The sequence below is a fragment of the Poecile atricapillus genome, chromosome 1, assembly GCF_030490865.1.
Source record: "Poecile atricapillus isolate bPoeAtr1 chromosome 1, bPoeAtr1.hap1, whole genome shotgun sequence".
NCBI lineage: Eukaryota > Metazoa > Chordata > Aves > Passeriformes > Paridae > Poecile > Poecile atricapillus.
The window spans coordinates 155,241,207-155,255,115 of NC_081249.1; the positions used below are offsets into that span (position 1 = coordinate 155,241,207).

General features: G+C 37.4%; 1 protein-coding gene across 2 annotated transcripts in view; it reads left to right on the plus strand.

The window, feature by feature from the left end:
• The window catches only part of NPAS3 (neuronal PAS domain protein 3), a 587,887-nt gene that overhangs the window by 77,021 nt on the left and 496,957 nt on the right, over nt 1-13,909 (plus strand). The window contains exon 2 of one of the 2 annotated variants that reach the window (XM_058829497.1): nt 2,209-2,298. The exons of the other annotated variant lie outside the window; for it this stretch is intronic. Within the exon in view, the coding sequence (XP_058685480.1) occupies nt 2,209-2,298 (90 nt within the window). The remainder of the gene's footprint in view (nt 1-2,208; nt 2,299-13,909) is intronic. 2 annotated transcript variants of the gene reach the window in all.

Sequence of the window (13,909 nt, forward strand, 5' to 3'; positions counted from 1 at the left end):
AATCCACATCTTCCACTTCCCAGAAGAATACTGTAGCCACTTCAGAATAAAGGTTTTCTGGAGTGAGCTCTATTCTGCTGCACTTGTATAACTACTCAAGTAATAGCAATAACCAGTATTACTATTCCAGACTCATTTGGCCAAAGAAGTGGTTGGAAGAAAGAGCATAATTCTGAAGGCCTGTGATAAGGGCACTCATCTGGGAAGGATTCTGATAGTTTTTGCAAGGATTGCTTATGCATTTTTGAATGACTTAATGCAACATGCTCTCACTATCTTACTTTGTTTCATCCAATGAATCCTGACTTTTTTTTCTTTAATAGGGCTGTTGTTTTAGCAGGAGGAGTTAAAGTCTCTCATTTTAGGAGTCTGTGGTAATCTTTGAAGCAGAGGAAGATGTATGTTTGATGATCCGCTGGCTCAGAGGCACTGAGAGGCTTGTTCTCTCATGTCTTCACTGAAGCCATGTAAAAACAGGCATCTCTTCTAGTCTTGTATCACAAAGCAAAAAACAAAGACAGAAAAAAAACCCAAACAAAAAATGGCATGGGGAGTTAAACTTGGGCATTTTGTCAGCCAGTGTGATGGTGCACTGAAGATTTTGAAGCTTGAGTTTCCTTTGATGCAGGCACTTGTGTATGTCCTGAAGTGAAGGGTTTGTGTGTCCCAGGCACACACAACATAGAGGAAACTCTCCTGGATCCCTGGGACTGGCTGACGTGGTTCCCTGCAGATAGCACTCGTGTTTCAAATCCCATTTTAAGATACTCAAGTTTCCTCCTCTGGTGTGTATGGCACTTAAATGTCTAACTTACAGGTATCACAATAAATTAGTCTCTCTGGTAGTGTCTTAATTAGTGAATGCAGGAATATGCCAGAATTCAGAGATGTTTGGTCCTGCCTTCATCACAGTGTCATCTCCTTTCTTCTGCCTGTGGGGTCCCATGGGGCAAAAGCAGTGCTGAGGCCAGCTCAGACCAGGTTTTTACTTTAAATGAGAAAGGAGCCAGGGCTGTAAAGACTAGAAATTGTTGGCACTTGACACACTGTAGGTACAGTCTTATTGAGGAAGGTCCTCAGTTTCCACAATATATAACTTTCCATTTGCTTGTAGAGCTTGTAGCTGGAGAATGATACTAATTTTTTTCTCAAACCTGCAGTCTCAAATTACTGTTGAAACAATTTTAAAAACCAAGATTAGCTCAGAGCTATGTAGATGTTAGTACTATAAAAATAATGATAACATAAAATAATTTTCTACTCGCTAGAATATTTATTTTTAAAAAAATCACTTCCTAAAATTCTGCATTTGAAAAACCTGTAAAATTTCCCAAATAATTTGTCCTTACTCCAGTGAAATACCATTAAATTACTAGGGGAAAAGGTATTAATTTGTGGAAGATACAAAAGCATTTAAAATGTGTTTTTATTCCAGAGAAGAGGGAGGAAAAAAAAGAAAATTGGTGGGTACTGTTTTGTGTGCAATTCCCAAGTATATTTTAAAAACAACATTGAATTTTTATAGCCAAATTATATTTTCTGCTAACAGGGAGCTGGGGAGGGATGAATAAGAGAATGATTGACAAATCTTTTAGGGCCTGATTTTACAAGATGCTGCGCACCTCCTGATTGCTGCCAATCACTTTCATTTTCTTTCAGTCGATCCGAGAACATATGGCATTATTCAGATGGTGCTGAGCACCTTCAATCACAGTCCTCATAATACCACAACATCCTCATTCTGTGCAAATGTGAGAATTGCTGTTGACATTTTAAATTGGAGGGTTATTTGGTCTTTGTCTGGACAAACTCCCAGCTGACATAAATGAATGTTCTGCCTGAGGAAGGATTGCAACAGTAAACAACAAATAATCAATTTTATAAGGACTACTGTATATGTGAAATAAAGTAAACTATGTGAAATATCAACTTGATTTATAAAATTCCATACCTCTTCTGCTTTTATTTGATGGGGAGAAAACACCATTCTTGTGGAGAATTGAAGTTTAGTTTACTCTCAGTGCAAATTTTGAAAAGTGGAAACTGTGGGTGTTATGTGCACAAGGCAGTTGATTTAAAGAGATCAGAAAGGCATTTAATTTAAAAATAAAATTTAAAAAATCAATTTCAACATACTGATTTGTCCTGCATTACAGTTACCTGTAGAGATCCTCTAGTCATGTCTATCTGTTTTTGATGCCTCTACAGAATAACTGTCCAGCATCCTCTGCCCAACCAATCAGAATGTAGGAAAATCTACCGATATGACGGAATCTACTGTGAATCTACCTACCAGAAGTATGTTGAAATCTGTGTGAGTCTTGCCTCTAGCTCGTGCATTTAGTGCTCGTGCTCTCCTGCTATTCCGAAATTACACGTGTGTTGAAACCGTACACTTCTTGTGTGCAAAACCTCTACAGCAGGGACAGAAGTATGTTGTTTAATTCTTTGGGATTGTGCTCTAAAAGCTAAAAAGCAAATAAAAAACCCTAAGACTTTACTAAATCTCTTAGGTATGCTTCTGTACAGTGAAATAAACAAGAGTGTACACGCTAGAAAATCTAGGCAAAATGTATTGCACAGGTGCTTCACATCTTAGGGATTTGAAAGGTGTGTTATGTATAAATTAGCTGTCACTTTTTTTCAGTCATGTAATGGAATGATGAGTTGTAATTTGCATAATCCTTTAAGAAGTCAAATTATACTGTCATGTAGCAGACTTAACATGCTAGCTAGGATTTCATAGCTTTTCAGCTAATTAGTATGTACCTTACAGGACAGTTAAATTGAAGTTGAGTCCTCTTTCTTTGCAGTCATTTGCCTTTGTCCGTTGGCCTAACAGAGCCCGCTTTTGTGCGTAACTCAAGATCATTACTGGTGCTTCTGACAAAAATGCTATTGCTCTGGGCAGGCAAATGCAAAGGGCTTGACTTCTGTTAGTTTTGCAAGCAGTGAAGTTTCAATTTTACTGCAAGAAGGATTTAATTATCTATTTCAACACAGAATTGAAAAGTATATATTTGACAGGTGTGTTGCAGATGATTTTGTATTAATATATTGCAAATGCATTATGAATTCTCTGTTATCTCACTGGATTTTGAAACTGCATTCTGTCACTTAGTGCTTGCTTTTCATGCTCCAGCTATATTCCTGTTTTGTCTACCAGTGTTACCATTATCATCCTCTCTATAACATTTCATTTTCTAATAACCCTTTAAATTCTAAAAATTAGTTGTACTTTGCATTAAAACAAAATGTTTCTTTGGCAAGGGCATGCATACTCATTACAGTTTTTTAGATCATATTCTCTCATTCCCTCTTTTGATTCTATAACCTGCTGTTGTTTCCTGAATCTTTTCTCTTAGTAATAGGTACAACCACATCAATATAAGCTGTTACTTCGATGTAAATGAAGACTATCGTTTTGGTTTACAGAAGTGAGAGGAAAAGAGAAATCTAGATTTATCAAAATAATTACAGCATCAGTGTAACTTGGTGAGCCAAAATGAAAAACTGACCTCTTACTTGGCTTTTTTTCTTTGTGAATGGCTACTTTTGGTGTGAGATATGACTTACTCCTGATTTACACAGACATAAATACTTTCTGGACTTTTTGAATTTTTTGTGGCTTGTCCCTTCTGTCTCTCTAAATAATGGCAGTGTCCAGGGTAACTGAAGCAGTCCACATCTACTGTGATTTTAAATATCACCACAGAACTTAATTTCAGTGTTTTTGCTTCTCTTGTAAGTTCAGTAAGCATAAAAATATATTCATTTATTTAAACGTATGAAACAGATTTGTTGTGCGATATTTATATCAGTTTTTAGAACAACTTCAAGATTTTGAAACTTTGTGGAAATAAGAAAACTTGGCACAGTTTGTCATGAGTGTTAGATACAGTGATGGCTTCACTCTGAATGCTGCAATTTAGTTGTTTATCTTGATTTAGGTTTTTTTTATTAATTAGGTATAATTTATGGTCAGTATACTTAAAACCAGCTAGCTGTGCTGCCCATAAAATGAAATAATTGATGTTCCTTTGCAATTGCAAATAAAAATTGGCAAAATAACCTTTTTGGGGAAAAAAAAGGCAAAATCAAAAAATCAGACTGGCTGTGAAACAATGTCAATATTAATATGTTATGTCATTCCTGAAATGTGAATTATGAAGTATTATAGCCCAGTTCATCTTGCTTGTAAAAAACATGGATTATTTTGGAAAGCTAACAGCTAGATCTTTAATAAATCTTTTTGATTAGTGAAATTTTCTCTTGTTTCTTCTTCCACGCTGCTTAAGGTGCCTGGCATTGTTTCTGTCTTCGTGCTGGATGTTTTTGGTAATTTATTACCATAGTAATTTATTTCCAAAAATATAATAACAAATTGCTGAAAACTGCTCACTTACCAAGACAAAAAAAAAAAAAAAAAAAAAAATCAAGCTACATTTGCAACACTTTGAAAGCCTTTACTCTAACGTTTCAAGACATACAAACATTTGGTACTAGATGTTCATGTGCATCTCATATGCTCAGTCTCTCCCCTTTGATTAGGTTGGGAAAGGAAGACTGGATCTAAAAATGCCAGTAACTGTCAACAGAGATGGCAGTGTGACTCTTTTCTCATGCAGGATAGTTTTTGGGCTGGGCACAAAGCAGCAAACTGATTATTCTGAAAGGTAAAGGAATTTTAAGGGCTGGCCAGACAGACCAGGACAGGACAGAGGATCATGGAGCTTGACTTTTCTCCCTCTAGTATTTTTAAAATTTAAAGAAGTATTATGCAGAGAGCCTACTTTGGATTTATGCTTAAGCATGTACCCGCTGTAAGTATTTTGTGTAAAGCTACTTAGCCATTGAAATGGATATATTTTGATCCTTTCTGTAAAAATTTTAGAGGATCATACCATGACCTTCTATGCCAAAAATACTTTTCAGAAAACACTTGGGGAAGTAACATTTATAAGCAAACTTTAGTGCTAATAAATACTGGAAATAACCATTGGTTAAAATTCTTAAAAGTATGGATTAGTAGATGCATTCTAGTACTATTAAAAAGAAAAATATATTGTAGAAAGATTTTTTTAGGTCACTAAACATGTAAATATGCTCTTTAAAAAGATCTAAAGTAAGCTTCAGAATAATTTAAAATAATTTCTATGTTCACAAGTAGTAGGGACTCGTCTCAAGCTATGGAGGAAAACCAGAGGCCTGTCAGTTACTGGCCTGGAATACAGCTGTCCATCAACTCCTGAATACATCTCCTTTTCTTTTCCAGTCCTCCCAGCTGTAGCAAGGTATGTCTAGGCTCTTGTTTTGTGATGTCAAACAAAATTGACAACAAAAAGAGGTATTTTTTGTTCAGTTCTAACTACTTCACTATGACCAAACTGCCAAGGTTTTTCCCTCTGCCCAGATTGAAAAATCTTTGTTCTGCTTGCTCAGACACTCCTGTTTTGCACTCGTCATCACCTTTATGAAGTGTCAAGGAGTGAACAAAGCCTGGATAGATGATTTCCAAACACAGCTGAAGAGGAAGGAGCAGAGCTACTTGCCCATGCTCTTGTTTTATTTGTTGCTAAATTACAAAGAATACTGGCATGTCAAAAATAGAGCAGTTCTACTTGTCTGCAGGGGACCTGTTGAGTACAAGCTGAGGATATCCTGGCGTTTTTTTCTTCTCAGCCTGGAAGTCATTTCAAAAATGACCCTTCAGGGTATCCCCTGGGGGAATGTTGTGTGATATCTCCCAAGCAAGGGTGGAAGAATCATCTCTCCCTTACTTTGTCCTGTCCATATTAAGGAGACTTAAAGGTCACGTGTCTCTTCAGGAATATAGAGAACAGGGAAGAGTTCTACAGTAAGCTGTCTCTTCTGAAATCAAGAGCATGGAATAAATATGTAAGGAAAACACCTAGTTCATTTAGATCCCACAAATACAGCTATAGTCTTATTAGCTCTTTATTTCTCAGCAAGTTAGTGAAATGAACATAGAAAAAAGGCTCAGTGATTTCAGTCACTGAGCAACCTGTCCTGGAACGTGTCGCTTGGTTACAATACACATTTTCATCCTGAGCCTGTAAGTGCTCAAAACATCCAGACTTGATAGACTAAAGTAAGCAAGCTCCTGTCAGACTCCATGTTGAATCAGACACATAAATTTTTCTGCAAATGAGAAAAGGAAGTTCAAGCCTAAGCTGTTCCATTCAGCCTCTAAAGGCTTGGATTCAGATTTATATATTGATCATATTGATATAAAAAAATTCAGGATTGGTTTGCATACATGAGAAATCTAATGGCCATACTAGTCAACACAAATGAGAATATAAACCTTTTAACAGGCTCTCATGGGGTTTCTAGTGAGAGAATTCAACCAGGTACAGAAAGTTGGATGATGGGTGCTTGAAGTGGTCTGCAGTGCCCATCATCACCTAAATATGGACAAAGCTGTAAAAGCCCTGCAGAAGAGGAGCTAGGGGCTCCAAATGGAGAGCTGTGTCTTTGTCACAGTATGTTGGCCCAGATGCCCTTGGCAGCTGGGCATGCTGGTTCACATCAGTATAGTCATTTAAACAGATTGGAAAGGCTGATGATGGCTGAGCAGTTGCTATTTTTCTCCATCTTGTTTCTTAGTTGCACATAAATTGCCTTAGAAAGGCATAAGACTTTTCAGGATTTTTGTTTGTATATTCTGAGTTGTCTGATGCTGTATAGCTAAGGAAAAGATATGCTAGTCTTAAACAATTATTTTAGCTCCAGGAACATATAACGTGTAGGACAACAGGACTGTCATTCAGGCTAAGGCTGTAGGGTGCATGAATATTTTTTTCAACAATGGCTTCAGGATCCAATGTTTATGGGTTAACTTGAGAGAACAACTGAAGAAGCTGCTATTTAGTTTCCTCTGCTCTAGTAAAGCAGGAAGGAGAGGCTGTATCTTCTTCCACAGTGAATTTCACTTTGCAGCAATGTTCCATCACTTCACAGCTTGATTTTACTTCTCACAATGTGAATTTAATAGCTGTATTTGAAGAAGATTCTAGATATCTCCTCTTCATAAATTTGACCTCTCAGAAGATATTGAAAGCTTATAACCCAATTCATTCTCTGTCAGCAAAAGGCAGAGAAGCCACTGCTGTATTCATGTGACAGGCTTTTAACATAAGTCAAATGATCCTTACAGCCTCAGTGTGAGGCTGCCTGGAAAAACTTTATCCCTCTTACCACTGACTATGTTTGCTCTTGCCTTTGTGTAGCATTGAGCATATCTGTAGGCTCTGTGTTCTGAGATGTTCTAGAGGTCTTTTGCAGGAAGAAAAAGGTGTCATTAACCAAATTTAAAACACATTCAGAAGTAAGCCATCTCCCTTACGTAAGACATGAGTGGGCTTTCTCTGGGTAAGAAATAAGATTAGCTGTGGTACTTTAAAATGATTAATGATCACTGGCTAGTATTAAGTTGAACCTCTAATCCTTGGCTGATTGGAGTATTTGAGAGAACAGCACTCAAAAATATCATTTTTTAGTAACACAAATTTTGTCATATTACGATTATGATGCAGTTAGATGTTGCACTGGCTTTAAAATTGTACTTTGAGATTAATGGGATGTAGCCTGAATAGAGAGTAGGTGTGATGCATACATGTTACCTGAAAATCTTCTTCCACTGAAAAGTGTAGGACCATATTTAGGTTCACAAAATGCTGTTCATTTGATAGTTGAATACAAATTTTGAAGATTCATTTCAGCTTTGCAGTATTAAATTGTGATACATATTCCGAGTCAAATTCTGAACTGAATTTGGTATTGGTCAATTGATGAATTAGGCAATTGCCTTCATTAAACTATCTGGGTCTTCAGGTCCTGTAACCACACCCTTTCAATACAATATTAGTCACAATTTGCTAATTCCCTGTTAATACAGTTTTTTTGATACTGTACTGAAATTGCTTTTGCATTTCTTTCTGATTTCAGACATGAAGGGGTCTTTTTGTGTTGTTTCCTGGTTTTTTTTTAAGTTTTTTTTATAGTGTAGTTTTGTAGTGTTTTGGTTTTTTTCACAAGTCATATTACTGGTTTCTGAAATGGAAAGATCAATTCAAATTATCTGTGACTGAGCTATTCTGTGTATTCAGCAAGGTTTCACTTTTCCCATGCTCTTTCAGTAATTTGCTGCTTTCCACAAATACAGAAGCATTAATACCAAGTATATCCAAAATATGACTTGGGAAAGGAGTGAGCAGTTCATTTGGCTTACAAACAGCTTAAATGATCATTCCATAACAGGAAAGGGGAAATAATTGTCCCACAAATATAAGGAGCTAGCTAAATACCTGCTGTAAAGCTCAAATAAGTGGCAGGAGTTGCGGAAACAAAACTGTCCTTGAGCATTTTAAGTATGCTTTTGAAACTTTTTGTTTTCATATACTTTAAAATAACAGTATAAGACTGGCATAGTCTTGTGACTTCTGCTTCTTTTTAGAAGGAAAATTCTGATTATAAAAACTTCAGAGGAAAGAAAATCCTGCTTCTCTTAGGATGAACAGTCCTTACTATTAGTTAAGTATTGTTACCTTATTTATGTCTGAATTTTTCTAATTTTATCCAGCAGAAACATGCAAAATCCAGCATTAAGAAGCTGAAAAGTTCTCCTTTAGTATTTGTGATACTCCTCATATCCTTCCACCCATCCATTTAAATATCTGTTGACAGTAAACCAGTAATCATTTATCCTCCTCTTTGACACGGGTTTCTCATTTTTAGCAAGGCAAATTTTCCAGAATTTGAATGCTTCTTGTAGGTGATTAAGGCTTTCTAGTTTGAACACTAGTATAGTCCTTTAGTTGTTCCTGTGGGAATGCTTGGGGATCACAGATATAAACTAGAAGCATGCTGTTACATGCTGTTTGAAACAGAAAGATTCTCTGTCTCAGCATCGGTAGTGATTTATATAATCCTTTCCTATTGCTACTCTGTGTTTACTTCCTTGTACATCAAAGGATCTTTTTCACTCTTCTAGCCAGGGTATTGCACTGTAGGCTAATATTAATTTGGTTATCCACCATCATCCATATGCCTCTTTCTGGCTTATTATATTGTCTTTGTTTGGAATGTGTGCTCTTAGTTATGAGATAGACAGCTTTGTGCTCAGCTGTGTTAAAACACATCTTATTCAGGTGAGCCCAGGCTGCCATGCAATCTGTGGAACTGACAACTCCCCAGTATTTACCATTTTATTATCTTTTGTGTCATCTGCAAATTTTACTGGGAAGGATTTCATGTTTTCTTTCATATCACTGATTTATTCTCCTGCACAGGTACTCCGTAGGGAATAAAGGGCTCACGGAGTTCTTTCCCTGCACGGAGTACTTGGGGTAGATCTAATCCATATATCAGAGCTGCTGGTCATAATGTCTGGGAGCAGATTAGGGCTGCCGGCACTGATGAGTTGCAACCAGGCAGGGGCAGTGAGTCATGAGCACACTCTTGCAGCACTATGAGATGGCTGCAGCCTTCTTTCAAGTAATGTGAGGCTTGTTTCGCATAGTGATGTTGTTGAAACACGGAGAATTCTCCTTTGAAAATTTGTGCATTTTTAGTGATGGCTACTAGTGAATTCTCCCCCCCCCCCCCCCTTTTTTTTTTTTTTGAAAGCTGTTTCTGGAAACAAAGCTAGATTATTTGCAAATGATTAGCAAATTTAGTGACTGTGTTTATCTAAAAAGAAGAGCGAATAGGTAACTTTAGGAAACCCTAACATTTTTCATATTAGTTTTCTTCCTTAATGAATTATTTTTAATTTCTTTTACAAATGGTGCTTTTATTTAAAACTACATGTGTTTTTTGGATGACTAGGAGATTAAATCAGCAAGCATAAGGTTTTATTGAAAAAAGAAAGTTCAGAGTTTACTAAAAATGAACCTTTCAGTTAACATTTCATTCCTCATTTTTCTTCCACCTCTCAAAATGGGAACCTCAGAATCATGTTCTAAATATTGGTGGTTTTTATTTGGCTACTTAGAAGCCCTTCACAGTGCTGTATCTTGCCTAATTTTAAGCCTTAAATTGTTATTTAACAGTCAATGAATTCTTCTACCTGGCCATAGGGTTTTATAATGCAAGAGTGACACAGCTCTCGTTTCATATCCAGAAACAGCCATATTGATAAACTTTAAACTTGTTTATGATAACAGCTTCTTTATAACTATGCTGAAATTCCATCTTCATAGCGATACCTATAGTCTGCTTAAAGTATTTAATACTGATTTGCTTTCCCTTTAAGACAAATAGTGCTCCGGTTAAAACACATGAATATTTAGCAAAGTCTGCATCATGTCAAACTTGTATACAGAAAACAAGGCTTGTATTGCATTCTGTAGAATTTTATTTTTGTTGTTGTACAGATATTCATCAGGTGTTTGTGGTCTTAAAAGTTCAATGTTCACACTCACACATGTACATATATGCACACGCATAGAGCACACGCTTTTGAACAGAAAGAAAACTCAGTAATTCTAAGGAAAAAGACAATGAAGCATAAAGCATACTTCTGTCTGAGTGCAATAGGAAGGCGAAAATTTTTAATTGTTTTAGGCATGAAGTAATTCTCTATTATTGTTCCAAAAAGCTAACAAAAAACCCCCAACCCAACTCCAAAATAACAAATAACAAGAAAACCACTCTACCATATAAACTAAAAATTATATAATTAAGGTTTGTACTTAATTTCTGGTAAGTAGGGAGTAAATTCCTTGTGGATACCAAACAAAAAATTTGGTCAACAAGAGGGAAAGACATAGTCTATCACACTTCAAATTTTCTGCACATTAAGCAACAGGAGACCCATGAAAGGAGATACCTTGGCCTGTTATAGTTGCATTGAACTTTTTCTTATGGTTTCATAAGTGATGTTGGGTCTGTGCCATCTTTGAGATTACAAACTGAGATGCAGAGTAGTTTAAGATGCTGTATCATGTACCATTTAATCAGGCTGCACTACTTAGAGTATGTGTTGTGTACTGGGAATAATTTGCGTGTAGTCTTTCCAGCTGCATCCATATAAAAGGTGAAATTCCCCTACCTCCGCACAAAAGTCAGCTAAATGGACTGTGGGGAATGGAGCAGCAGTTGAATGAATTAATTTCATGTAGCTGTCCGTAGCTAGCTGTGACACTGCAGTGTGTTTTCTCCACAGCTGACTCACAGCCAGGATCTGTACGCATCTTTGTGCAGGTCTTGTGCTGCTGAATTTCAATACATTGATCAATTATCTCCTTGCCTAGAAGTGTTCTGTACAGTTTTCCACCCTCTTGCTAAATTCCAGTGACTCATTTGCTGCCTGGGGCAGTAGTCCTGCAAGCCTTGTGTCTTCACTGGGCTTCATCAATAATGATTATTACCTTAGCTACCTCTAAGGTCACTGCAGTGTTAGGAAAGGCTGCTGTCTGTGTCACTGTCCCTTCTGCACATCCTTTCATGTAAGCCACTGTATATCCTGCTTCACATGGCTGGAAGAGAGGGGCTGTTGTGCAGCTCCCCCTTCTCCTGTAGAAAATCTGTCATTGCTGGCACTGCTCTCCACTTGCAGTTGTCAGTGAGAAGCATATAGATGGTCCAGGCACAGGGAGAGAGCACAAAGATTTTTGAGCTTTTAAAGACTTTGTGTAACCAGTTGAACAGCAGGGTGCAATGGGGTTGGCAGCCTGGTATTCCTGGGGCTGTCTGGAAGCATCACAGGTGTGCAGACACTCTCTGCACTGGGCTGTTCACTAGGCAGCCTGTCACCCGTGTAATCAGTGACCAGTACTGATCAGTGGGCTGGTTGTAACCTGCTTGGTGTAGCATGTACCATTGCTTTGTCTAGCAGTATTTCCTTTGCATCAAGAATGCTGCTGTGTTCTACATCTTGAGCTAGATGTTACACTGAAAAGGGCATTGATATTTTGCTAACTTGGCAGGTTGAATGGGTTTTGTTATTCAGTTGGTGCAGAGGGAAATACTGAACTAAGATTAGGAGCAGGATACAAGCCAAGTCTATAGTGGTTTGGTATAGCTTGATCAATTGGAGCTATCTAAGTGAGGTAGTATATCTTGGACAAAGATCCATCAGCAGAAACCTCAACACATATACTATTTTACTTGCAAAACTGTTCTTTTACTGATATTGCTTGTTTTGCTAAAAAGTGATGACTTTCCTGTATGAGTCTAAAGCTGATCTTTGCTGATATAGCTGATTACATGCTTAGTGCTTTGCCACAGTGGTGTACCAAGATTGCTCTATTGGCAAAATGCTCCTAATGCCGACCTCATCTGATTTTAGTAATTCACTATCCTTGATTTCAGAGCTCAACAAAATAAGACTCCTATTGTAGAAGTTGAAGGGACATTAGTTGCTCCTCGACTCTGTAGTGAATAATCATTGGGATAAAGAGACTCAAGAGCTGTACTGCATTTAAAAATCAATCCTATTTTTCATAATATAATTAAATTTTTTGTCATTTCAGTTATTCTTGTTGTAGACTTGCATTAAGAGTGAGAAACCTAATCATCTGAGTTGCTTGACATATTTGACATATTTTCCTTATTTCAGTTTGGGTCTCCATAGAATCCTGCTGATGGTGTGATTTGCCTGATTGTGACAGTGCTAAGTCTCACATGGCTGATCTCCTTTGCTTTTAAATCAAATGATGTAAACAAAGATCAGATTACTTTTGGAAAGTTTTTTTCACCCCCTCAAAATCTCTCAACCGATATTGTGGAGAAAAGCCTGGCAATCAGAATCTAGTCAGGCACAGTGCCTTGCTGTGTGCTTTGGGCAACACCTAGATCTTATGCATAAGGGAGCATTTTATGGTTCTCATAGCAGGAGGCCTCCTTGCTTCCTGGGGCAGCAGCTTTTAGAGCTGCTGCATTGCTGCTTGATTACTGGTGATGGTTCTGTTACATGCTGCACCCAGCGTGACTGACACAGTTCTGATTCATATCACCCTGGGGAGCGTCAGGCATGAATCCAGAGCGTGCATCAGCATCAGTGCTGACTGTGGCACTGGAATTGCTGGAAAAGGCATGGAATCAGATAATCATCCATAAAGGAGTACTATTGAATGGCTGTGAAGTTCACAGCTGGTAGATTTGTATCTTATGGGGTCATGGTACTGTGTAATGGGCAAAAACTCTTAAGTTTACTATACAGGTTAAGGCAACTTCATTAGATAGGGATTTTTCCATTGTTGATGTTGACTTTTTTTGTCTCACCTCCTCACAACTTGAAAGTTGTAAAAGAAAAGTGTTGTGTGATGTCAAAAGAAGAGCTAATCAACCACTCCAGGTCTAGGTTGTATTTCGAAGGTTAAACTGAAGTTTAATTGTTGACATTGTCACTAATAGAATGAAATATATTCCAAAATGTAGAAAATTACATTAACTTTTCTGAATTTTCTACACTGCAAATTTTTCAATTTCTCTTGCTTAGATATTTTGGCTCATTCCTACAGCAATGCCTGTATCACAAGAATAAAACTAGTCCAAGCAATGAACTATTCATTCTTCCCCCTAGTTTACACCAGATACAATCTATTTTAGGTTGAAGCCAAGGGATAGATTGTTACTTTGAGGGAAACTTTGCTCTTAGAATCTTTTAAGAATTCACAAGAAGTGGGATGAAATATCATGTTGTACAGATGTTTAGAGAATTTTTATAAGGGAATTGGCTGACTCTTCAATGCATTGGCTTTTATTAGAGTAAGTCCCCTTTTTCTCAGGAGCAGTTTAAGGAGGTTGTGACCTTCTCTGAGCTCCCAGGCTTGTAGAGCCTCATGAGCTGAGTGCTTTCCAAAGGATAGTTAGCACTGGCCAAGCAGCTCCTGCAAATATCTGTGCGGGGCCTTGGTGGCACAGCAGCAATATGCTCATG